We start from the raw sequence: 26692 nt of genomic DNA, 5'->3' as shown, positions 1-26692 counted from the left end.
AAACTGTAACCTCCAATTTGTAAATGTAGAAAAATAAACTTATATTGATACTGGAATGAATAATCTGTCGCACTCCTATTTCGCATCATGTTTAACGCAGCATTTTTCGTTGACCGTTTTTTCAAAATTTTATACGTGAACTTTACTTTTTCTGCACGTCATTAGGAAATTTAATACTTAGTCTATGCCCCGATCAAATTTACCCAACTCTCAAAATACTGAAATTTTTTGCCACGTGTAAATAATTCAAGATCAAATATTGTAAATGAGCCAAACGTGAGCCCTCATCAAATCTGTGACGCGAGAGTACGCTTGAAACTCGCTAATGCGGTATTACAGATAAATAACATAATATGAGTAAGAATTTCTTCTCTGCATGCACGATGTAAGGAGACTGTAGTGTGTAGATGTTGTGTTTACCCTTTTAATCCTTTGCTTCCGATGAGAAGCCCGTAAGACGGCAATGCCGTCTAATAAATGAGATGCGGGTGTGCAAATTCGTGTCTCCGTCGTTAATTTTTCAAATTCACCAGTTGTCCAAATTTACATATTTTCAAATAACATAATAATTTGAACACTGGCCAGTGTTACGTTACGTAACTGGGCTATCTCGTAAACGACTTGATAACAAAACGCGAGAAGAGGGGGCGAGAAGAGAGAACACCAGGTTTACGTCAATCCAACTGCATGCCTTGCAGTCTGTCTATCAGTTGAGTTACTCAGAGATGGTTCGGCCAGTTGTTCTTGTGAAGGAAGGATCGCTTTGCGGCACTGAGACGAAGACTAAGGATGGATTCCCCTTCATTTCATTCAAGGGCATTCCTTACGCAGAGCCTCCCGTCGGCGAGCTGCGATTTAAGGTATGTGGTTGAGTGATCACATGGAAAGTAGAGATTAAGGATACGCTTTTCCATTGCATGTACTTATAAGTGCGGTGTTTGAATTAAATTGAAAAAGAATTTCTGCGATATTTTTACTGCCACACCCCGGCCACGTGCACGTTATTAAAAATATTACCAACGACCGCTAATTGCTTCCTGAAGTAATAATCTAATGAACAGTGTGGAAATAGAAGCGTAAAGTGATAAGACCCTTCCCAGCACTTTTGGACTATACTATGGGCTATGAATAGACCTTGGGTTAGGTAAATGAACTTAGGAAATAAATCGACAAAACAAAGCAGGTAATATTTATGTTATGGGAAATGAATATTTGTTTATTCAAGAAATTAACAGGATAACAAGGAATGTATATGGTAGGATTGAGAGTGTTGGGTACTTACGAGCTAGCGCAATTTTTTATGTATTTAAGTAGGAGATTGTGTAGAATAGCGTCACTTCCGCTATCGAAAAATTATAAGGACAATCAATAAATTTCCGTTGTCGGATGCTTGTTACAAGGATAATTAACTATAAATTTTCACTAACGGATGATTACACACAGGCATACATGATTAAATAATAAACCTCCACTATCGGATGGTTATTACAAGGATAATTAATTGTAAACCTCCGCTATTGGATGGTTCCTATTACTCGCAATTGGTCATAAGGACCTCCGGACGAACGGTAAATGTTGTATTGGGGATATGGAGGGAAAACGACGTTTATATCGGTTCTCGGTCAGTTACGACAAGACATTTATTGGTCTAGCCCCTGAAACAACATGAAGACTTTACTGGAACGAATAACGTGAAGCTGAGACATGAATTTAAATACTAAAATCTGATTTTACTGATTAATTAAGCCCTAGTTATTTATAACAATATGCTAAATTGTTTATGTGATAATACCGAGGGAGTCGGTCCCATGCGGTAGATCAAATAAAGTTCGAAGCTGCCAGCTGTGGTCTGGTAGAGATCGTGGAGCGCTGTTAAAACAAGTATTATTTATTAATGAGTAACATTCTCTTAAGTGTATTTGCATTACGCGTCTTCTCTACGAATTTACGCCAGTTGGCGTAAGCCACAGAAGACTGGTTATCGAAAGAGGGCGTCTCATACACATTCCTATGCGTCTAACTTGTCCGTCGTACCTTGGTCTAGCTATTTTAAATTCAGGTTGCAACATTTGTCAGAATCATGAAAAAATCTTGTCGATGCCGTAACTTTATTCTATATGTAAAATATCCAAGTGCACGTATCGCAAATGAATTTACTATTACGATTTCGTCGAACGCATGCCATGTCTTCATTTTTGGCTCAAATAACTATGTATCGCAGTTGTAATGTATCAAGCATTACAATATCCGTACATTTCACGTATTCCCTTTAATTATTCACCAGCCAGAGAACAATGGAACGATATCGGCCGAAGGCTTCCAATCTTCCTTCTGTTCTCTCGTTTGAACAATTCACTAGTCAAAACGAACGCCTCGTCTAGGCTCCGGCAATATTGAAATATTAGGAATTAATCGCATCGGACTGTGTATAGACTATTTAAGCACAGAGTAAAGCAAACAAACCAAAAATACCAAATCGGAATAGAATAAGGAAGTGTGAAAAGGCCGGGAATACAAAAAGAACGTTGACGATAGATTAAACCGAATCTGCGAAAATAACTCAGAAAAAATTGTAACTATGGCATACACAAAGCTTAATTTAGCATTCCGACAAAGTGGGGAAGCCACTCAAAATGTATATAAATAAGTGTCAGCACGGTAACAGCCTCGAGTCGAAACTTAGACCCTCGTGTACGCCTGTAAGTCCTACGTTTGGTAGGACGTAGTAGGACCTGTGGAGGACTAACTTTTTTTTGTAAAGAGAAACTATTCTAGGCCGATATTTCCGTTTCTTCCAAGTTTAGTTTCAAAGTAGCACATCTTTGAAACCTCTACAGGTCCTCTATATCCTCTATATCCTTAAGACAGGTCTTTTACCACAGAATTTACACACAATTCCAGTCATTGAATGTTAAGATCAATAAATGAATTTGATTTCGATACTTAGATTGATCGACATGTGAGTAATGATACCAAATTCAAGTGTTGATCATAGTATTTAATGGCCAAGATTTGCCGAGTTCCTCATATTTTCGCGGATGTGAAAATCATCTCTAAATTAATACCGATTGTGACGATGCTTCTTCGGCTTAAATTCCGTGATTCTCGCCACAATTTGTTAACATTTGAATAATTGAGATGAATGTGGATATTCGGATTGGGTGAGGAGGCCAAACAGAATATTCGCAAAATTATGACTAAAGGTATCTGATTTATGTTGCAATCACGGAATATATATATATATATATATATATATATATATATCACTTTCGGAGTGCAACACGCACTGTGGGAGCTTACAATGGCTCGAGATAAAAAAAAACAAGCATTCACACCTCATTCATTCAAACACGTAAAAAATAAAAATGTCCCTGCATGGAGGTTACGTTCTAGAGATGACTGAGAAACTGGTAATTGATTTTACTCGGATTCACTATCAAGAAACTCAAAATGAAAATCATGTGACATAAACAGAAATTTTTGGTTAATCTATCAGATGCTATTCAAGCTTCGCAGAGACATCGAATGTGGCACAGTACGCCTACGATTCGATGTCGGGTTAATTTAGCTCGCAGTCCTTTTGTTGATTGTGGGTGGCTCAGCGGCTCCGGAGATGATTTCCTGGATTTTGGCGGCGGGTCCCCGGCAATGAGTCGTCGCTGAATTTCACCGGGATGCAACTCCTGATTTTCAATGGCCCACAGGCTCCGAGATGAAGTTGGTGAAGTCGATGATTCGTCACAATCAACGAAGTTTTTTGAACGAAACGGATTTTGTCCGAGTTATTTGAAATTGGAAATTGAATCTGAGTTAGTATGTGAGTGTCCGAGACGATCTCACGTCGTGACGTCCTCTAGCAGAGAGAGAGATTCGTCCGTCGTTTGCCGGAACGTTTGGTCAAGATCGTTCCATAAATACTGTTTACTTTTGCCTTTGTGACTTACGTATTCCTTTGCTAGGGCGCGTATTTTTGAATATATATATATATGGACCCACGTATCGTTACATGTTGTATTCATATTATTTAATTTATCATGACACTTAAATTCAATTCTCTTACTTCTAATGACTTTTGCAGTTTATCGCATCTAATTATTCCGAGTAAGTAGAATAATATAATCACCAATCCAGACACTACTGCAGTACTTTTTGAGGACCTCAAAATATTAGACAGGCTCTCATATGAGGATGTTAAGGTCCACGCGGGATCCAAGTATGAAAAAGATAGCTCTCTCAAGGTTTTGAATAAGGCGTGAGGACCAAAAATTACTAAATAAGGCTCTGCTTAGTACCTGCAGGTTTATGGTAGGATAGCTGAACCTTCTCAGCTGATTTGGTCACGCATTTGAATTTTCTTTTTCGATTACTTGCTTTCACTGTCCAATTCTTTTATTCTCAATAGAGATTTTGATATATCCTTTTGCTTAGAGCATCTCTTGCTCTTGCTAATAACGAAACTATTAATTACTTGGCTAATTACAAATATCATCTATAATCTTTACGATTAATTACCGCGGTAGTTGGCACCGATATTAGGCCATCTTTATACGCTTTTGTTTGTATTATGTTTATGACTATTTCCTTATTCGATTACGTGCAAATTTTCTTTTTTATTTAATTTTGTTTTATATCGCGTTTTTTTAGCGACACTGATCGCAATAAAACTTTCTGTTATTTTCCTTATTAACGAGTACTATCGTTCTCAGCACACCTACATCGTCAGCTATACTCTAGCTGGCATCTAATATGGCTAATGCAGTTTCACTGGCACTCCCAAGGTATCTAAACACATACATACACACACACAAGGCACGACTGTGCGTCACTGCGAGGCACAGGAGTCCAGCCTTTACTAACACAGTAGCTTATAGAAAAGGGACGTAAATGCATTTTATTGCAAAGGGCAAACGTATAGTCTCCACCGTCAACTTGAGGCACCCTGCGATCGGTGGTTCTTCTTCCCATCTTGAAACAAAAAAATAAAATTAAAACACTCAAACATCGAGATGTTTCTTAATTAACATCCACAAATTAATCCTGCATGAGAAATCCAAAGAAGATAACGTACGTTCCACCACCTGCGGTTGACGCTAATACGACACGTTACTGACTGTTTCTGTACAGAATTGCATACAGAACCGTGTTATTAGGGTTCTTCTTTTAAGTTTTCCACAATGAAAGTTCGCGAGAGCATATGGCTAACAATATATAATTTATAATAATAATTCCGCCCAATATCTTGCTCAAAAGAAATAAGAGCGCAGCAAAACACGCATTATCAAAAATATTTTCACGGTTTTGAAGATGGTTGACCATGGTTTTTAACGCCGGAAAACATGCAGTCTGACACGCATTCAGTTCTATTGAGAAATGCCGAACTTGGCAATTAGAAATAAATATTAAGAATTCACTTTCGTGAGTTGAAAACAATTTATCGGTGACGAAACACCGTTCAGAAATATCTTGTGGTCTAGGAAAATATAATCTATTAGTAGAAGACACTTTTTTCCGTGAGGTGGTGCTCTAATCGCAAATTTGACATTGACACCTGTTACTTTCGGCACCGGTCATCCCCACCTTTTCATTTAAATATCCCACATTACGCTGTACACTTCATGAATGGGAAACCATAATTAGTGGAGCTATCTGTTTGATAATCAGGAATTTCGACTGGTAGTCCATACATGGAAGCACCGTAAAAAATTTAGTGATGAAATTTGAGATTTAAGTATCAGATTGATGTCAGATAATATGAGGTTAACTTTAAATTATAGTCTATAGAAATTCACAGTAATATATTACTTACAGTGTACGCAGCACTATTATTTTCACATTTTGATGCCAGATGGTAAATATAGATAGTATCACCAATTGTTTTTTTTTTCTGTGTTATTCGCGAAAAAATCCATTTATGGTGATATAGTGGTCATATTTTTTTGTCAAAAGTAAGGCAGTTCTCACCAAAACTGGTTTTACTATTCATTAGGACCCTCAACCTAAGCAGCCATGGAGTGGGGTGCGCGACGCTTTGGAAGAAGGTCCTCAGTGTGTGCAGATCGATGAGTTTTCTCGCAAAGTCGAGGGTGACGAAGACTGCCTTTACATCAATGTAGCGACCACGTCGTTGAAGGGGTCGAGACCGGTGATGGTGTGGATCCATGGGGGAGCCTTTCTGTGGGGTAACGGAGGGTCTAGTATTTACGGTCCAGACTATTTGATCAAAAAGGATGTTGTCTACGTGAGCATCAATTACAGGCTTGGAATCTTTGGTCAGTCGATATCACAGAGCTTCTTGTTTCTATTCCAAAGAGCGTTTGTAGAAAACATTTTGCGTTTTTCAGGTTTCCTCCAACTCGATCACAATGCGGCGACGGGAAATATGGGACTGAAGGATCAAGTTCTTGGTCTCAAGTGGGTGAAGGAAAACATCGCTCAATTTGGCGGTGATCCGAACAATGTTACGATTTTCGGAGAAAGCGCTGGTGGCGCGTGCATACACTACCTGTTATTATCGCCACTCACTAAAGGTGCATAAAACTTTTAAGAAAGTCTGTGCATTACTTGCAATACGTGAGAAACGAAACGAATCGATTCAACATGCGGCGAAATGGGTTCGATCACTATATGCCTCAGATATTTTTTGGGTCTTTTACAGTCTTACTATATTATATTTGGTGAACGTTATTTCAATACCGGTTGTTTGCCTGTTTGCTTAGGTCTTTTCCACAAGGCAATTTCTCAAAGTGGCGTAGCATTAAACCCGTGGGCACGTGCCTTTAAGACCGCAGAAATCGCTCAACGCGTTGCTGCCCATTTTGGAAAGGAGACCACCGACCCGAACGAAATTGTTAAATTTCTTCGAACTGTTCCGGCTCACGAGCTCGGCGATGCTCAGTTTAAGATTTTGACTCCCGAGGTTCGTGACGGTTTGCTTTAAATAATATTTTGAAATTGTGTCACGATGTTTTACGTGGTTAAAATGTTCCAGGAACAACTTGTTTTCGGTTTCCCATTTGCACCCAGCGTTGACGACCAAAGCTCGGAACCATTTCTACCACGACCTGCAATTGAACTCGCTGCAGAAGCTCACGACGTACCCCTCCTGATTGGATATAATAGTCACGAGGGAGTAGTCCACCTTTTGGGTAAGCTTGTAAAACGAGAGAATAGACTTAACAACGGAATCATTCGTAGAATATTTTTGAGATACAAGAATGGATAGACAGTCAGAATGATATCGGAACGAGTGCATGCATAGATAACGATAGGTAAGGAACAGAGAGCAGTATGTGTAAGAGGTAGACCCAGTGATAGTTATACATTGAAATAGAATAGAACCGGTACTGATAACAACAACAATGTTGGCTAACAAGAGAGTAATCACAATTAAATGAGGTCCTATTGTAATGTAGCCCAAAGTAGATAAAACGATTTTACCTAGGAAAGAAAAACAAAGAAATAAAGTAGCTTACAAGAGTGAACAGAGACAAGACTAACGCAATAGTAAGAAAAGAAAAGAAATAACAAAAATAAAAAAAACGAGAGAAAGAGCAAGTGCGAAAGTATGCATCACCTACGAGTCTCCTTTGTATCAAAAATATACTTGAATAACGCACAAACGAACCGGACATAAGTGTTGAGAAGCCTTTGCAATTTAAGATCAAGACCGCTGGTATGAAGATCACAGAGTATAGTCATAGTATACACAGCATTAGTCATTTGTACGGAAGACTAGGAAGATTATCAGTAACCTACGCGACGAACGAGACAGCAGGTACGAAGTTAAAAGCTGTTTGAGAGTAGAATGGACCCGTTTAAAGATGACATTAACTTGAGTCACCTAGGAAAACTTGCCATCTACGAGTAAACCAAGATCCTGAATTTTTGGGATTTTTACTCAGGATAATAAAGGTGCACTTTTATTTCAGAAATAATAGTATTTTTATTGAATAATGAAATAATTTGAATAGTAGTTACAGGAGAGGTTTTGTTTATGATCTTGTCCGTTACACGGCATAGAGAGTACTACCTCTCAAGAGCCTACAAAAGAAAACAAAGAAAAGGAAAGATCATAACAGTGGATTATATCTCATGCCACTGATGGCACCACTTCCTTAACGATAATTGACTTTTGCGTTCTAGCGGGAACTTCTTAATACTCAATATACCAACAACATCAGAACTCGCTACTGACTCGTCATTCTGTAGGACAGGCGGTAGGTTAACGGGAACAAGGCGAGTCACATACGAATCACTGTCCAAGATCAGCACGTGCATTTTAGTTGCATTAAGTTGAAGAGAGAAGCTCGCTGCTCACCCTGAGACAGCCATTCATATTGATAAGCGATCAGAAAATCCTACGAACAAAAACGAATATAAAGCTGCAGATGATCAGCGTAGATGGTGTAGAAGTGCCGCAGAATATCTAAGTTATCGTTGATGAGAAGGAAGAAGAATAGAGTTGCTAAGTGGAGCTTGGCCGGGGATGCGAGCTGCACACCTGTACCGGACACTGCCTGCGTTCAGCTCTTGAGGTAAGATGAAATCCACCGGAGAACATGCTGAGAAAAACCTAGATTGGACAGCTTGGCTATTAGAACACAATAATGGATGGTGTCGATTTCTTTGGTAAAGTTGAAGAGTAAAAATACTATCAACATACGATTATAAATACCCTTTAAAAAGTCCTCATTGAGTCCAAGAAGAGCGGACTGTGTGCTGAACCAACGACCAGAAAAGGAATGCCAGATTGGCAAGGATCAAACAGATGGTGGGCCTCCAAGTGACTCGATAAGTGCTCAAGAACAAAGCGCACGTGAACCTTCGGTAGAAGACAGAGATCTCTGACGTAGAATGAACTTGTCAAGAGAGGATGGAGACTTGATATTGTCCAAGGGCAGTGCTCACGTTTGGTTCAAAAGCTGGGGAAAGATAGTCACATTGAGTTAAAGTTTCAAGAGGACAAGAAGATGGGGAAAGCAAACAGGAATTGATGAAGTGAGAGGTCGAGAGAGGTCGAGAGAGAGAGAGAGAGAGAGAGAGAGAGAGAGAGAGAGAGAGAGAGAGAGAGAGAGAGAGAGAGAGAGAGAGAGAGAGAGAGAGAGAGAGAGAGAGAGAGAGAGAGGAATGGAAAAAAAAAATGGAAAGAAAAAATAGGAATTTAGCAGTTTCGATATCATTATATGTTTTATAATAATATGTGTTTGAAAATGCATCGATCATTCATTTTCTACTTTCACATGACTGTTAAGAGCCGACCAATATATCAAATTCAATCTAATATATTTGTAATCATTTGTTTGCTCACATCGGGTATTTTCCAACCCTTCGTCAGTATAGACGTCACGCTTTTCAGATGGAAACATTATTTTTATGGTTGCTTTAAGGGGATCAGTATAGCTTACTTCAAAAAGATCAAGCTAGTCCAAAATTAACTTTTTTTGGTAATCAAAGCTTATTTCGAATCAAAAAATTGTTTCAAAGCAAATTTGTGATGCCAAGATTTTTTCGCACCGATGGCCTAATTCGTCATTTGATTGCCACATGTACTCGGATGAACCATTCCATCGTAACTGATAACAACCTCCGTTACCATGAATCATGGACCATCCACGAATGACTCGAACTTTATGATCTTCAACAATCAAGTTATTTACTCTAAAATCGATCACATTTTGTACAGAATCAACTGACGATCACTTTTCCAAAGTCGATCAACACTTCGAGACTTCAGTATCCCGTGGACTAACCGGGCTGCCTCCATCAAAGGTGTTGGACGCCGTAAGACAGGTGAGAAAATTTTACCTGGGGGATAGGCCAATAAGCAAGGCTACGACCGACGAGTTCGTCCAAGCCATGGGAGATCTTCAGTTTGTTGTTGGTATTCACGACGTGGTGAGCATTCGAACCGCAGCCGAATCTCCTACCTATCTTTATCGGTTCTCCCATGACGCCGAGCTTACCTTCGGTTCACACACTTTCAACATAAAAGTTAAAGGTTAGTATAACTGTTCGTAAATTACCTCGCATCAGCGAAAACAACCGTAAGCTAGACTAAAGCCTTTTTTCCAGGTGCTGGACACGCTGACGAACTCGTGTATCTCTTTCACCCGCACCGACTCACCGTCAATTTTCTTAGACCAGGTTCGGTCGAAGAGGCGGTTTCCAAAAGGTTTGTCAGAATGTGGACGGACTTTGCGAAGACTGGGTAAGTTCCGAATCAAGTATTGGCCATGGTGACCTACATAAAAAGGGACACGAGGACTGATGAAATTTCTCTACCGATGTAGGGATCCAACTCCGCAACAGGATGATCTGATCACAGTGAAATGGAAACCAGTAACAAGCACAACTAAGAATTATCTAGAGATTGGTGCTGAACTTTCTGCTGGTGTTAATCCTGACGAGGAAATGTGGCAGTTATGGAAACGTGTCCGTGCCACTGTCAAGGACTAACAGTAGACGTACTTTTTTCTTGCGTATTTGTTCAGCGGTGATAAGCTTATTCAGTAATACTTCGAAGTTGTTGTATTTGTTCTTCCATATTCATCCAAGTTCCTTTGATGGGAGGGCGTTTAAGAGTAAACATCTACGCCTTGCAATAAGACGCAGTCGTGCCGGTATAAAAGGTATTTAGGTATACTAACGAAGAACATATCCCAGGTCAATCTCTCGAAATTGATTTATTTGGAACATGTTATAGTAGATTAAAAACTAAGTGATACGTTATTTTTTTACCTGCCATTAAACACTTTAAGGGGGTAAAACCACCCTCCAAAGTAAGGCATGTCAAGATGCGATCTGGCAGTTTTTTTTTTTTTTCTTAATTTGAATTGAGAGAATTATAGTATTCATTTCTCGTTATGAGAATACTTTTCCATTTGGATTGGTTAAAAAATATTATGTTCGTGTGGGTGAAACTGCCAAATCACCCATTGACATACCTCATAGACTCATCAGCCGAGAATACCAGTGATTCTGGACGTGTCGGCTGAAATGATTACATACATATTCCTTTGTCCAATAAAACAAAAGTATCGAGAAGGTTTATTACACGCAATAATCGTTAAGAAGAATTAATAAAAGTGAAATAATACAAAATAAACATAGAAGAATAATAAAGTAGTAATTGTGTAACGAGAAGAATAAGAAAAGTGACGGCCATATTTTAGTGCAAATCACCTAATATCTTAATATCATTGATAAAATGGTATATTATAAACAAGTTTTCGATTGACTAGACAATGAAAATTCAGGTTTAATTATTATATTGCCGATTTTCAACTGGTTTCTGTTCTTTTTTTTCCTGTTAATCGATCGGGATTCTATTTATTTAATGATTCTTCGTACAGTCAAGCTGGAATGTTTAATTCCAGAACTAAACCGTGATAATTCTTCTGCAATCCGACGTAGTGAAGATGCATTTTAGAATATTCTTTTATAATCCCTGGTTTTCCAGGAATTGCGTTCACTGGTGTTATACACCTAACTTATTTATTTAGTTTTCATTTATTCAAGGGAAAAGTATCCAAGAGGCGAACCCAGGGAGGGCAACAGTCCAATCTTAATATAGTAAAATATAGGCATATGAGGTATAAATAGTCTGAGGCATTAGAGTAATAAAAAAAAATTTGCAAAACAAAATAGAGATCAACCAAAATAAACACGAGTAAACTTGTGGGGTACACATTATAGAATACAAGTCAAGCCCATTTTCACGTGCTATAGTGCGTTCCTACTACAGTATTACCTCGTTACAAGAGAATCTTCAGAATTCTGTATACGAATTCAGTGTCTGAACACGTATCAATCAACGTAACTCATTGTTCGCTTGTCACGAGGAGTCCGCGTCAAAGTTGGAAGACCTCGGGTACAAAGGTAGAGTGGGGGAAGCCATAAATCTCGCTCAATCGGAACGGAAGGTAAATCCTCTTATAACGAAGTAGTACCGATTCATGCATGAGTCGGTGTTATTTGCCGCTTGCCTGTTGTTTTTCGCTATCGTTATTATTTTAGATACATTAATTTGGTGCCACGTGAATATATCTCAACGACAAAATAACCCGCCTAAGTTACCTATACGACATAACAACTTGTCACAAGAATATTAAACGACAAAATAACTCAAGTCAAAATAAACAGGGACCAAATAACATCGAGAAAATAACCAGGGTCAAAATTCACGAGAATAATATTTATTTGAACGTCGTCTGCACTAATTGTCCCACAGATCCGGCACACGCCAACAAACCACATACAACGCAGATGAACTCATTTTGTCCCATAAGATGTTTTTATCGTGAGATGTTTTTGTCTATGGTTATATTGTCTCATGATATTATTGTTGTGTGTTATTATTGCGAGTTTATTTTGACGAGATATTTTGTCGCGGGGTGTTGAAAGTTTCGGGATATTATCACTTGGAGCCATTAATTTCTACTCAACCTTCTATCTTTTGGCGTTAAGCTTGATTGGCTAAATAGATAAATGACATGCTTGGAATAGAAAGTGTAATATTTCCCTGACGATCGTTCCCACGATTTTCCGAAAGGTGATAAAATAAAATAACAAGAAAGTAGAACGATATATAATGCGTCTTGTGCGTCTCGCGTTCTTTGGTTTATTAATCACATTGTCAAATTGTTCTCATATAGGTCGAGCTGACGACTTGTTTTCACCATTGTTGATCAACTCTATTATCGTCGGGTTCTAACTTAATGTTATAATATTCGAATAGACAAATATGTTTTTTCAGTCCATTCAAGAAGCTTCAGATTGACATTGTATGAGATTTTCATTTGTAATGAGAAACTGGTGTCAAATATTCAGCTGGTTCATTGGTGTCGGCGTTAGGAGTTTTTCGTAAAATTTGATATCCCATTAAGGGGGTGCCGCGGTCGATTTTGACTCTAACGTACTTATCTCCGAATATCGAAGTCTACGTTTTTCAGACGCGAAAAAGGGCTTGACAGCCCCATTCAATACAGAATTCTGAACAAAATATTTTCATTTGAGGCAGAAATAAAGAAATGGCATAAATTCTAGGAATTTACTATTGCGATTTATTAAAATCCCGACAAATCTTGCTTAAAACATAAAAAATTTTGAAGGCTAGACTCGTAGGGGGTCCGCGTTTGCTTCTATTACAATTCGAACTTCGAAAAGTAAAAACAAATGAACAAAAATAGAAGCAATAGTCAGGTTTTTGTGGACTGCTACTGAAACAATTTTATACACAATCCAAGAATTTTAAGAATTTGTTCGGATTTTTCCTATCAATTGGTTTTGTTCAAGAAAAATACTAACTATCCAGTGTTACATATGAAAATATTTCTCCAGAAAAAAACTTGAAGAACAAGACGACAACGCTGGCTCACTCTAGGTTTAAGCTGAACCATTTTGATTTATAGAATTTTTGCAGATTTCTAAGCTACGGCCAAAGACATGTTGGTTTTAAAAAACCGTAAGTAAAACAAACTTTCTAAAAAAAGAAGTCTGAAAAAATTCAGGATACTGTTTTAAAGTTCGGACAAGTGCATACAAATTTTTCAGCAAAATTAGAAACCGTGATCGAATTGACGCGGAATGCCCCGTGGGGCATATACCTATAATGCATATCATATAAAACTCAACTTTTCTCTGCTTGTTCATATGTTCGCTTATAACACCAGAACTGTTGAATCGATTTGGATGTTTTTTTTTCTATGGATCTATGCTACGTCTAGCTAGGTTTTGGGCTGAATTTTGTTACAGCCAGATCAATAATTCTTGAGATGCAATGATATACATATGTAAGTCAAATCGGAACGGGATCACGAATTTATGCGAACGCTGACTAAACTTTCACTGATACCTAGAGGAAAGTTACGTTCACGAGCTTTCAAGGTCTCGGCGAGCTCTACAAGTAAAGCTGCGAGAGCGTTTGGCTATGTCTGATAGTTTTGCGAGAAAAAGCATTTCTGATAGTCTTTTATGTTTGAGCAATATATCCACGATAGTAGACTCCATATCCCAGTGTTTGGCCGAGTTGCCACCCTCTTCGTAATTTATTCTCGTCCTTGTCGCCGTCCTCCAACTGGCATTGGTTGTGGGTAACGTCACTCAGGTGCAGTTTTCTTAAAAACTTGAGAAATTATTTAATATCATGGTACTCAAGCATCCTCACGAATAAAAACAGATTTTTTTTTTTTTTTCTTACAAGGTCTTTGACACAACTTATATAACGAATTACAGAAAGGTTGCGAATCTCTAACCTAATTCTCGTTATAGTTGACGACCGTTGGACATTTGAACCGAACATAAACTGTTCTTGATCATTTTTCACGGTTTTTTTCTAAGTATTATGATGAAAGTATTCACTTCGCAATTCTGTAAAAGAACATCCGATCTCTCTTCCAGTCTTTGTTCTATAATCCAACTTTTTTTCTATTATACAGAATCATGCATTGGGTTTTGTAAATAATTCGATAGCTCTGAGAAACCCCCCGCCCTTCAAGGACGGGAACGTCAATGGAACGTGATAATTTTTAATGATTTTTGATAATTGTTCGTTGACCTTCGATACCTAAAAAGTTGAACCAATACATCTTATTTTCTACTTAATGCCCATATGTCATTACTATGGTGGATTGTATCGTGAGTTTGCATGAACGGTGGGAAAGGAGCTTTCATTGTGGCATTCCTTTTATTTTAAAATCGCTACCGTTGCGCGTTGCACTGTTCAAAGCGTGCGACTCATTATCAGGTAATTATGGTACAAGGTTACTGGTATCTTAAGTGGATGTGTATCAATACAAAGTACCTTTTGGAAAATACTTGGAGATAGAATCTATGAAATTATGACTAAATTAGACGTAATATGCCTGATTCATGAATACTAATTTTGAGGGATTTAAAAATAGCCCTACGTCAGCAATCATTTTTTCTGGGTTGAAATTATAAATTTTGAATTACCTATAATTCTGTGTTTAATATAATGAATATTTCTACATAATATTTACAGGTATTGAGTATTGAAACAGCATATTTTTACGGGAATAGAATGAAATGTTTACTCAAATTGCGCTGGCGTGTACATGATGCCTTGGACGTGACTCGATTTCTTGAATATCGATTTTCTCTTACGTTATTTCTACGCGCCTGTATAGTAAGAGATATACAGTGATGTGTAATGGATTCATCGTAAAAGACAGGTGGGGTTACGTATTAAGGATAGCGGTGGACTTAACAGTTAGTCTGTAAGATTGACAACATTCTACATGATCCAGCCAACAACGGTTGACCTAACAGAAGGATCACGCTCTGTGGAGCTGATTGTGCGATCAAGAGTGTGGTTGGAGGATACATCATTTCCTTCATAGGAATGATTTAAGGCATAGAGCCGTAGTTGTGCAGTAGAAACACGACAATTCTCATATAGTTGAATCTTTAATTTACCGATTATTAGTGTCATAGTTCATTTTAGTGGATCTCTAATAATTATAATTAAAAATACACGATGTCGTGATCAGTGGGCGACTATTGGTGTAGATCAAGGATGTGCGTCCGATGTTCTCTTTATTAGCACGTAACCCTGACCATGAATTTTGAGCACTCGTTCACTAGTACAATATATGCCAAGACCGAATATATCCAAGCACTAAGATACGATAAATCGCTAACGTCATTCTTGAGTAATCTGTCAAATAAATCAGGTAAGAGGGGATATAAGGATGGCTTCGAAATGATTACGGAATTTGCTTCTAGTCCATCAGAGAGAAGCGTCAGTTATGTACCGCCCAACTGTTCTTGTCAAGCAAGGTTGGCTCCGGGGTGCTGAGGTCAAGAGCAAGGTTGGAGAGGCCTTCATTTCTTTCAAGGGCGTTCCTTTCGCCGAGCCACCAGTCGGCGATTTAAGATTCAAGGTAAGTGTTTAACTGGAGTGGACTGATAACTCCGAATAGATAGTTAGGAAGCTTTGTCTAATTATTTCAACAAATGATGTAGATGTAGCTTCTGTGAATTTCCAACGAAATTTTTGCTGACTTAGGCTACATTTTTATACACCAGATTACGCCCTGAAACTGTCCAACTATTGCTACTATATATATGCTACTAATTGAAATTTGATTTCTCTGCACGGGCTTTGGACACATCACATTTCGCATGCAATTTTAATTTTAATACTGAAAACCTAGATACCAAATACATTACGCACTCAGTTGGTACATATTAAAAAGTTCCAAATCATATCAGTTATATTTTTTTTCACTGACCTCTTCGACTGAACATATATGGCGATGATGTTTATAATTCGAATCCATTGCACAATACGTTAATGAATGTCAAAGGTTACGGAAAGAAAGTGGTGATTCTGATTTATCAAAGAATTCCGAGCATTTCCATGTTTCGATTCATTCGTATGTTGCCAAAACATCGGACATATTTTAAATTGAATGCAAAGGGTAATCCTCTTACATCACCAGTAGTTGATTACACCCCCACACTTCTTTTACCGTTGGAAGTCTTACCTATCACGGATTCTTATCGGCGTGATAAGATTCAGAGTACAATTTGCCAGTTCGAAGTAAGGGAAATACGCGTACCTACACAAGCATAATTATTAAGCTTATGTCATTGCACACGTGCGTATCTTACGGTCTGTTTCTATTTTTTGTTGTGGTACGTTATCAGAGTAGAGATTTTCCGTTTGGTATAACGGTCTATCGAACGACTTGCCACTAATGCTCAAACTTTGATTGAAAAAACTGAATAGGACCCGCAACCGAAGCAGGCATGGACTGGCGTGCGCGAAGCCTTAGATGAAGGCCCTCAGTGTCCACAACTTGAAATATATTCTCAAAAAATTGAGGGGGATGAGGACTGTCTTTACCTCGATGTGGCCACAACGTCCTTGAAAGGATCACGACCAGTAATGGTTTGGATTCATGGCGGAGGTTTCATGTGGGGTGACGCCGGGTCTAAGCTTTACGGCCCAGACTATTTAGTGAAGCACAATGTGGTTGTCGTCAAAATTCATTACCGACTTGGCATTTTTGGTGAGCCAATTTTTGCAATCACTATTTCCCAGCAAAGTGAATTTTATTTGTCAATTTCCAATGTCTACAGGCTTTCTCCAGCTCGAAGATGAGGAGGCCGCCGGAAATATGGGACTAAAAGATCAGGCCGCTGCCCTGAAATGGGTGAAGGAAAATATCGCCCAATTTGGTGGAGATCCGAACAACGTGACAATCTTTGGAGAAAGTGCTGGTGGTGTTTCCGTTCATTACCATCTTCTGTCACCGTTTAGTAAGGGTGCGAGCATATTTTTGTCTTCGCTGAAAAATTGAAGAATTAGTGTAATATGATTCTTGACAAGACAGTACGTGGATAGTGCTTTCTTCTGTTCTCGGTGGTTGTGTTCAAAGTGAAAAGCTGTGACAATTATTTGACGACTGATGATTCTTATATTTTTAGGCCTTTTTCATAAGGCAATCGTACAAAGTGGCGTGGCAATTAATCCATGGTCATGTACCACCAGTCCTGTCAATTTGGCTCGACGCCTCGTCGCCCACCTCGGGAAGGAAACCACTGACTCGAAGGAAATCGTTAAATATCTTCGTACTATCGCAGCTCATGAACTTGCCGGCGCTCTGCAAAAACTTGCCAGCCTTCCGGTTCGTGCACACTCATTGACTATTCTGGGTAATTATACGCGGGTAGTACGTATGATTTAACGGATAGAATGAATATACGCGATTGATCATTCTGTGTGAAAGCAGCTTTAATTCTTTATGAATTCGAAATACTGCAATTGGATACAAAAGACTTGAACTAGCTTCAACAGGATTAACATGATTTTAGAGGACCTAATTGTTACGAAAACTTTTTAAGTAAATTCAAATGACTTTAGCTGACTTCATTAGACTCCAAGTGACTTGGATCAATTTCAAGTGAATCCAAATGGTTGCTTACCAATTCCACACCTGTGCAGATTTTGCTACAATTGTATTATCGTTAAAAATCAGTAGAACTGGTTGTAGATGATAGAAGAACTCTTCCCAAGAAGCTTCTGACATTTTTCAGGATAAAACCGGATCACTTATTCCATTTGGACCCAGCATTGACAGCAAAAGCGCGGATCCCTTTATTCCACGTCATCCTTGTGAACTGATTTACGAAGCGCAAGATGTGCCTGTCATGTTTGGATACAACAGCATTGAGGGAGTTATCCTCATCCAGTGTAAGCAAATTAAGCGCAATAAAGACCGTGAATTGAATTACTACGACACTTGAGGGATACGATGGTTTCAAATTCAATGAAACAAAAATTTACCTTTCAAATTCATCGTACGGTTATTCCCAGCATTCGCAAGTCGGGGAGATTTGAGGATGGAGCAAATATTCGAGGACCTAGTATCCCGTATTTTATATGAATTTCCTACATCAAAGATGTCACATGCCAGAGCAGAGATCAAGGATTATTACTTTGGGGGTAAGGAGATATCCAAGGATAACATTGATAGTTACGTTCAATTTCTGGGTGACATTTGCTTCGTCCTCGGTATCCATGAAGCAGCGATAATTCAAGCCAAGGCAAAGTCTCCAACATATTTTTATCGTTTCTCTCACGACTCACCGGAGAAACTGAGCAAGCATTTACTGCGTTTAGAAATCGATATTAAAGGTAAGTTAATTCTTTTTTTACAATAGTTATTGACTTTCTCAACTATATTCATTTAGATGTAGATATAGACACGCACGTCGTTACATGCATACTTGAGCAATGTTTCTTCAGGTGCTGGACACATGGACGAGTTGGCGTACATATTCTGCCCCGAAGCGTTCCGTGACGTTCCTTTTATCAAACCAGGTTCAGTTGAACAAATCATCTCCGAGAGATTCCTCAGGTTGTGGACAGATTTTGCAAAGACTGGGTAAATACGAAATCCATTTATAAGTGTCACCAGTAGTTAGTAAAGTAGTTCTTCATTCACTATCCATCTGTGATTCTCTAACTGCTTATTGATACAGAAATCCGACGCCACAAATTGACGAATTAATCACAGAAAACTGGAAACCAATATCAACGACCACCAAGAATTACTTGAACATCGACGCAGAGCTCACGCCTGGAGTTGATCCTGACGAAAAACTGTGGCAGTTTTGGAAACGTATCCGTACAACTGACACTACCAGAAAACTGCAGTGATCTAAGGAGTCGAAATGAAATCCGCTGATGAACAAGAGTAAATGCGAGATTGCTAAACCCTCAGGTTTCACATAGCATCTGTATTCCCTTATCCTGTAATCTGTATAAATAATTGTAAGACAAAGAATTAACGACATGTTTAATTATTCGAATACTACAATTACTCACAGTCGGTTCTCATGTCATGGTGATATAAAAGAAGTTTGTTCAACAATCTTATTGAATCTGATTGAACATCAAATTGAATGCAGAAAATTTTAACATATCGCCATCCACCGACATCAAATTCGACATATACTGGTTCCATACGGCTGGAGCTGGTTGTTGCTTCTAATACATACGAGGTGTGGCTATTAAATAACCGGACTGAAGTCATAACTTAAGTCCTGGATCCTTCACCAAGACAATGCACCAGCCCATTCTGCCTTGTCTGTGAAAGCGTTCCTCGCAAAATACGGCATCACCGTGTTGGAACATCCACCGTACTCGCCCGACTTTGCCTCCTGTGACTTTTTTCTATTTCCTAAGGTCAAGTCGGCGCTAAAGGGGACAAGATTTGGAATTGTGGAAAAGGTTAAAGCAAAAGCGACGGAGGTTCTTAACCGGCTGACAGAAGAGGACTTCCAGTACTGCTTTCAACAATGAAAACGTCGTATGGAGCGGTGTAGGGATCGCCAAGGGGAGTACATTGAAGGCGAAAAAACCTCTGCTGTAATTGGTGATGAATAAAAAGTGTTATGACTTCAGACCGGTTATTTAATAACCACACCTCGTACCTTGATTGAGTAATCGTTTCTATTCTACCTGCAGTAAGTCTCTTGCGTTCTCGGCTGGCTGCTGATATAAAGGCTGAGAAGAAGTACCAACTGTTAAATCAAATAATACGCACTATTGTAACATCGGTGGTAGTGATGATATAAGACGTTTGTCTGTAATTTGAAGAAGCAGTCGTTGCGGGAGCTAAACAGATTAGCGAAATCGGTGAAAACACCGACGTTGAAGCGTATCATTGATGATTCCATAGTTGGACCTGTGGCCGCAAGAGCTCTTACAAGAGTTTTGGGAGGACACGAACTCACAATCAGTCCAACTCCATCGCTCCGACACTCATTCGCACTTTGAATGTTCGTTAGATTACCAAGTTATAAATACTTTGACATATAATTACCTCTGGTTCTGGGGAATTTCAACGATTAGTAACCCTGGTCGCTCCTCTCATCGATAATGTAGGAGGAAAACAACAATCACCGCATGGTGAGCTCGGGTAAGGTTAAGTTAGGTTAGGTAGATCACTGCGTGGTTAGGTATATGGCTAGCTTGCCGTTGCCGTAAAGATAGAGACAGCTCGGTGGGAAAATGTTGTCTCTCTCACACTGATAAAGTCTTTAAAAAAGCTTATGCATCCCTTTCGCACGCGTATGACTTCTGTTTGTACTATGATATACCGTCATATACACTCGCATTAGCATAATTAATCACACTTTTATAGTACTCGTATTTTAATTGTACAAGAATTTAATTTCAGTAATATTTAAGAATTGATAGTTTTAAGATGAGTCGTTTTTCAATGTATCCAAAAACCCATTAACGCAAAAAACCTTCAACATGTTTGCTACGAATCAATTTATTATAAATAGCTTGATAATTTGAAAATCTTGATAACACAGAAACCCAATAACGTGGCCATGCGGCTTATTTCTCGCTCCACCGCCGATCCAGCCGCCATCCTTACTACTCTTTGATCAAACAGAAATAGCAATTTGTTAGAAGAGGAAGGAAGTATTTGTATGTAAATATCATAGACTGCGTATAGCGAGGTTATGGCGCATGATTGTCAATCACGCAAGGAAAACAGAAAACATCCATGCGGTCGCATTTTATTATTCCTGAAAAAAACATAGGATTAAGAGACGCAGCAGTGTCTTGACGCCAAGTTATTAAAACATTATAATGATTCTAAAAGTCTTATAACTCGTTATAACTTTCAACTCATAACATAGCGTCACTTCACTAAAATTTTTAATTGTTTACGTCGTTAAGCGGGAGTCTTTCACTCGCACTCTCTGTGAGACAGAAAAGACACGGCTATACTGCGTACAGCGCATGCGCGAGCATGTAGCTATTCCGTTCTACGGACTTGGCTTTTTTCATACACACGCACACCCAAGAATAGTAAGGCGCAGCAACGTGTTGCTTAGTGCATGCCGTTTTGTCGGAGGAAGAATGTTTGTCATGGCTGATCCAGTTGTCAACGTGAAACAAGGATTGCTCCGCGGTGCCGAGGTGGAGAATGAATTCGGAGGGTCCTTTATATCTTTCAAAGGAGTTCCTTACGCCGCACCTCCGGTCGGAGATCTCAGATTCAAGGTGAATATTCATAGCTGATAGTCGAGAGGCGATGTTCACGCCCCGCAATTTTATTCCTGTCTTTGAAAGTGTGTGTAGCCGGCATTTGACACCGGTTGTGAGCGTGGTCGCAGATGAATGAATTGTTGCGGTTACTTACTACTACATACTTATTTCTGTTAACATACATCGTGTGTCTAATAATATAAGGTTGTATGCGTCGTTATACAACCTTATACCACGTATAATGGTAGAAGAGCAGAAACAAAATTTTTTCTTCGTAAGAATAAAAATGTTGATTAACGCTTGAACGACGTAAGTGCCTACTAGTGATTACGCTCTTTCACTATTAACCGTACAATAAAAACATCATTCCATCCAATGGTATACTATAAGAGCGCATCCGCATTTTTTTTCTCTCGAAACTCAAAAACCTTCGGAACGCAGATTTTTAAAACACTCGCAAGAACTAAAAAAAAAAAAAACGCCGCTTATAACTTTATACAGTTTCTTATAACTATATAACTGTTCGATATTATTTTTTGAGAAGATAAATTTTCTTAAAAATGGTTCCTGAAATAGATAAATCTTTACGTTTCGATGATTTTTCCGTCGTTCGAAATATATTTTGAAGCTGATAGGGCATATCCACCAAACATAGGGCCTCTTACCTTTATTTATTTTTTCGAATAATTTTAGTGTAGACATGCGCTTCGTAGCACATAAGGCGAAAAAAAATTATATGCGGTTTTACCACCAAATTCAGTTTTTTGGCCCACATATCCTTATAGCATAAGACACGCGATATATTTCGAACTGTTCCTTGTTACGTCATTCAAACAATAACGCTGATTGCCGACTCCGATGATTAGCCATTTGAATGCACCTTAGGAAAAAGTTTTCACAGTTTAGAAGAGATCTCAAATATATTTCGACCACTGATTTGTGCAGAAGTTCGTTTACGAAAAAAAAAAAAAAAAAAAATGCGCGACTTCTTAGGAACCTCAGCCTCTGCAGCCATGGACAGGGATACGACATGCTTTGGCAGAAGGAAACCAATGCCCACAGCGCGACGAGTGTTCTCGTCAAATTGAGGGAGATGACGATTGTCTTTACTTGAACATCGCAACTCCCTCATTAGAGGGTTCACGACCGGTGATGGTCTGGATTCATGGTGGAGGTTTCATATGGGGTGACGGTGGTTCAAATCTTTACGGTCCGAACCGTTTGGTGAAGATGAATGTCGTCGTCGTGAGCATGAACTACAGACTTGGTGTTTTTGGTGGGTGCACGCTTCTTGCTATTCGATTAAGCCACATGACATTCTTGTATTCGTTCAATTTTCCAGGTTTTCTGCATCTCGACCACGAGGTGGCGCCTGGAAACCTTGGAATGAAGGATCAAGTCGCAGGGCTCAAATGGGTGCGAGAAAACATCGGGAAATTTGGCGGGGATCCAAAGAATATTACGATCTTTGGACACAGTGCTGGAGGCTCATCTGTTCATTATCACCTGCTCTCACCCCTCTCCAAAGGTCAGATTCAAGAAATTTCATTCTGATCTCTTGACTATCTGCATCGATCTAATTCTCATCTGCGCAGGTCTTTTTGAAAAGGCGATTGCACATAGTGGCGTGGCTTTCAATCCCTGGGCCAGTGTTTCCAAGACTGTCGAGTTAGCGCACCGACTTGTTAAACACCTTGGGAAGGACACCAAGGATCCGCATAAGATTGTCGAATTTCTTCGCACCATTCCAGCCCTCGAACTTGCTAAAGCTCAGGAGGATATCCGAACTCCGGAAGTTGGTATAAGTTCGTGATGTCATAGTCGGTACTTACCGACCGAGTAAAGTGTCACTTATCTTGACTATTATCAAAACCTACGCATCACGGATGTAAAAATGCTGCTGTTAGCGCGATTTTACATAAGATACTGACGAATGCAATATTAAAAAAAAAAAGAAAAAAAAAACGTTCGTTTACTCAACAATAATGCTGAAAATATATTCCTGTAATTGACATACCACTTTTTGCAGGAATACGTTTTGTGGTGTCATTCTTGCATGAAACAAAAGTTTTTGCGTATTATTGTTCGGCATTACCTGATGTATGAATGCGCTAACTGCAGTAGTTACACCTACAATAGTTCAAATAAATAATTTTCTGTTGCATTTTTCCAAATCTGGCTATATAATCTTATAAAGTTAAATTACACTTATTTTAATAAACATTTTCAGATTAGACAATTACTCTATAGGCCATTTAAAACCATTATTTCACAAGTGTAACAACACTAATTCAATGTTATTTTTCTTTTCGTCGGATCTTAGGAAATATCATTAAGCATTGCCACCTTTGGAGTCTGCGTTGATGACAAAAGTTCGGAACCATTTCTTCCACGTTCTGCACGCGAAATTCCGGCTGATGGTTGTTACGATGTGCCGCTCATGCTCGGCTACGTCAGTCACGAAGGGCTCGACTGTACCGTAGGTGGGCAAGTAAACAGCATCTGTATTAAGAATTTACAGTTATGGTTGACCATCCGATCGATGGTTATTCCCCACTGATGGCTGTACATACATGAAATTCTTCTGGAGTTATGTTCAGCAACTGAGTTCTGAACAAATATTTATTTCTCCCAGGTCTAACGGATGAAGTGTACGCCAATGGTGACCAATATTTTGAGACTAGAGTATCTCACCGTCTCTGCAGATTGCATCTATCGAAGGTCCCGATCGCCATCAAAGAGATCAAAAAATTTTACTTCAAGGATAAACCATTTAACGCAGAGGTGATTGAGGACTACATCCGGTACACCGGGGACATTGAGTACCTTGTTGGCATTCACGATCTAGTTGAAAATCGAAGCGAAGCAAAATCTCCAACGTACTTGTATCGGTTCTTCCATAACCCGCCCCGAAAACTTTCCACAACACATTTCGTCGAGAAAGACATCGAAGGTACGCCATCACCGTTTACAAATTATTACATTATGTAAAATAAATTTTTAGTAATGATCTCTTAATCAACCCAACAGTCAGGTAAAGACATAGCTAATTGACCATATCATCAAATGGTTGAGCAGATGCTGCGTAGTCTCACACTGTATCTGGTTATGGTTTTCAGTAGTCTATGTATTGTAAGTAGGATGAAAGTATGCGTTGGTATGGAGGGATGTGTAAAATGTAAATATTGTAGTGTGTTGTATCGAGTATAATAGAGAGTCGCATCAGAACCATGATGTACAGCACATGGGAATGAACGAGTCTGCTTAATCATACCGTGATATTTCCTGCCTATAGCAGAAATAGAACAGTTTAACTCGATTTATTTAAGTATAATGTGAGATTTAGTTACATTAAATTTAATTCAACACACAACGTATTGTAAGTTATAATTTAATCATTCGTCTGTCTATCCGCCTATTTTCGGGATCTAATATCACAATACACAACAAATACAAATGATTCCAAGTCTATTAAACGTTATTCTGCAGGTGTCGCGCATGGTGATGAGCTTCCATTTATCTTCTACCCGGCCCATTTTCGTCATATAAACTTCATTGAGCCGGGTTCAACGGAGGAGTTGATCTCGAAAAGATTTCTCAGAATGTGGACTGACTTTGCGAGGACTGGGTGGGTATAAAAGTTACGTGATTCTTACCCGCAAGTCGCTGTGCATTCATGCTTTTACAATTGACAAATGTTATTCTTATTCCTTTTAAGAAATCCAACTCCCAAACTCGACGACCTAATCAACGCAAAATGGGAACCGGTTACAACTGCCGCAAAAAATTATATGGCTATTGGGGCGGAAATTATCCCAGGAGTAAATCCTGACCAGGACTCCATACAGTTCTGGAAACGTCTCCGTGAGACTTACAAATAGTAGTAACGTTTCAGTTGTACCGTTTCTTATACCATTTATATCAACTATGGGCAAAGCCGTGAATTATATAAAGATATAAAGATATATAAAGATATTTTCAATACCGTGATATAAGGTGAGTGTCCCAGTGATTGACATTGTTCCAATTATCGACCTTTTTTTGATTGTATTTGATTGATCCTTAGTTCTAAGATTACCAAAAAATACATCTGTAGTGTCTAAATACCCTCTAAAAATTGGTTTTAGTCATTCACAAATTCATAATTTTTGCCGTCAATTTATAATTTTGGGAAATAAAAGATGCGAGTTTTTTCACATTAATTGTTTATAACAAACATATAAATAAATTATTACAATTTCGCATGAAATTTTAATGACTTAGGCACCCAAGAGTCTAAAAGATGTTTATGTACGTATAAAAAATGTAAAAATATACTAAAAATATGAAAAAAAAAAACTGAGATTTAACAGGTGGGACGTATACGTCCCATTGCCTCTCAAAAGGTTAATGTCACTTTTGTATGCGGCTACAAAAATGCTCGTTACTCTGCACGTCAAATTTTTACTATATAATAATGTAAAATTTCCGAAATCCAAGACTGAGTTAATGAGTTGTTTTGTGAAATGCAAATATTTTTCAAAGCGACATTCAACAAACACAGAGCTCTGGAGTTTCTGGTTATCGATAATTAGTGGGATGGTATTTGTGTTTTTCAAATCTGGTATTGTTCAGAAAAATATTTTAACTGTTGTGAATCGTTCGTATATGTAACTGAATCCTAAAAGAATACGATTCATTTTTTAAAAAAGTTATCTCATATAACCTACAAGAAAAAAAAATTACTTTTGTATTTACTATCTCTCCGAAAAAATAAGGGACTGGCGCAGTTTTTTGTTTCTAGTGACTATAGTTTTCTGTTAAATTGACCACAAAAATGCTTCAAGTCACTAGATTAAGTTCAAGTTATCAGGGGAAAAAGATATTGTTAAAAAAATTGTAGTAACTTCAACTACAAAAGCGTGCCAGTCTCAAAAGTAGTAAATGCAGTAGTAATTTCTTATCGTGTCCAAAATAATGAGCTGCAGAAATCTTTAAAACGACAAAATTTGTTGCATCAGACGTCTTTTCACTGTTTTTCATTCTGCAGGTGTTGTTTCAGTTATTCTATTACATAATTCTTATGTTGTTTCCGTAAAAGTAAATTTCACATCAGTTTGAGTGTCGATCTATCGAATTATCGTCGCGTAAGCCTTGAGGTGAAATTAATTT

General features: G+C 38.5%; 2 protein-coding genes across 3 annotated transcripts; both read left to right on the top strand.

The window, feature by feature from the left end:
- Positions 1-668: 668 nt before the first annotated feature.
- Positions 669-19320, top strand: LOC124309031 (uncharacterized). The gene is made up of 17 exons (XM_046772248.1): positions 669-860; positions 5987-6269; positions 6342-6527; positions 6717-6916; positions 6989-7145; positions 9683-9997; positions 10072-10207; positions 10290-10454; positions 14704-14759; positions 15745-15902; positions 16754-17036; positions 17107-17292; positions 17455-17654; positions 18064-18220; positions 18344-18664; positions 18776-18914; positions 19012-19320. The coding sequence occupies exons 1-17, from the start codon at positions 726-728 to the stop codon at positions 19187-19189; spliced, it is 3255 nt and encodes a 1084-aa protein (XP_046628204.1). The 5' UTR covers positions 669-725; the 3' UTR covers positions 19190-19320.
- Positions 19321-19585: 265 nt separating this feature from the next.
- On the top strand, positions 19586-25498 carry LOC124309111 (esterase FE4-like). Of its 2 annotated transcripts, none has more exons than XM_046772385.1 (9): positions 19586-20443; positions 21388-21556; positions 22535-22817; positions 22884-23069; positions 23137-23336; positions 23865-24024; positions 24177-24494; positions 25031-25169; positions 25260-25498. In XM_046772385.1, the coding sequence occupies exons 2-9, from the start codon at positions 21413-21415 to the stop codon at positions 25420-25422; spliced, it is 1593 nt and encodes a 530-aa protein (XP_046628341.1). In that variant the 5' UTR covers positions 19586-20443; positions 21388-21412; the 3' UTR covers positions 25423-25498. The 2 variants fall into 2 exon arrangements, with proteins under 2 accessions (XP_046628341.1, XP_046628340.1); XM_046772384.1 differs by having other exon boundaries at positions 19586-20453.
- Positions 25499-26692: the final 1194 nt, after the last annotated feature.

The sequence above is a fragment of the Neodiprion virginianus genome, chromosome 7, assembly GCF_021901495.1.
Source record: "Neodiprion virginianus isolate iyNeoVirg1 chromosome 7, iyNeoVirg1.1, whole genome shotgun sequence".
Lineage (NCBI taxonomy): Eukaryota > Metazoa > Arthropoda > Insecta > Hymenoptera > Diprionidae > Neodiprion > Neodiprion virginianus.
The sequence above is the reverse complement of the archived record's forward strand: the minus strand, read 5'-3'. Positions and strand labels throughout refer to the sequence as shown.

Bases quoted from the DNA above. Each gene is read 5' to 3' on its own strand.
- LOC124309031 (XM_046772248.1), top strand. From the start codon at position 726: ATGGTTCGGCCAGTTGTTCTTGTGAAGGAAGGATCGCTTTGCGGCACT. The intron at 7,146-9,682 runs GTAAGCTTGTAA...CATTTTGTACAG, and splicing joins GGGAGTAGTCCACCTTTTGG to AATCAACTGACGATCACTTT. The intron at 17,293-17,454 runs GTGCGAGCATAT...TTATATTTTTAG, and splicing joins TCTGTCACCGTTTAGTAAGG to GCCTTTTTCATAAGGCAATC.
- LOC124309111 (XM_046772385.1), top strand. From the start codon at position 21,413: ATGTTTGTCATGGCTGATCCAGTTGTCAACGTGAAACAAGGATTGCTC. The intron at 22,818-22,883 runs GTGGGTGCACGC...TCAATTTTCCAG, and splicing joins CTACAGACTTGGTGTTTTTG to GTTTTCTGCATCTCGACCAC. The intron at 24,495-25,030 runs GTACGCCATCAC...GTTATTCTGCAG, and splicing joins CGTCGAGAAAGACATCGAAG to GTGTCGCGCATGGTGATGAG.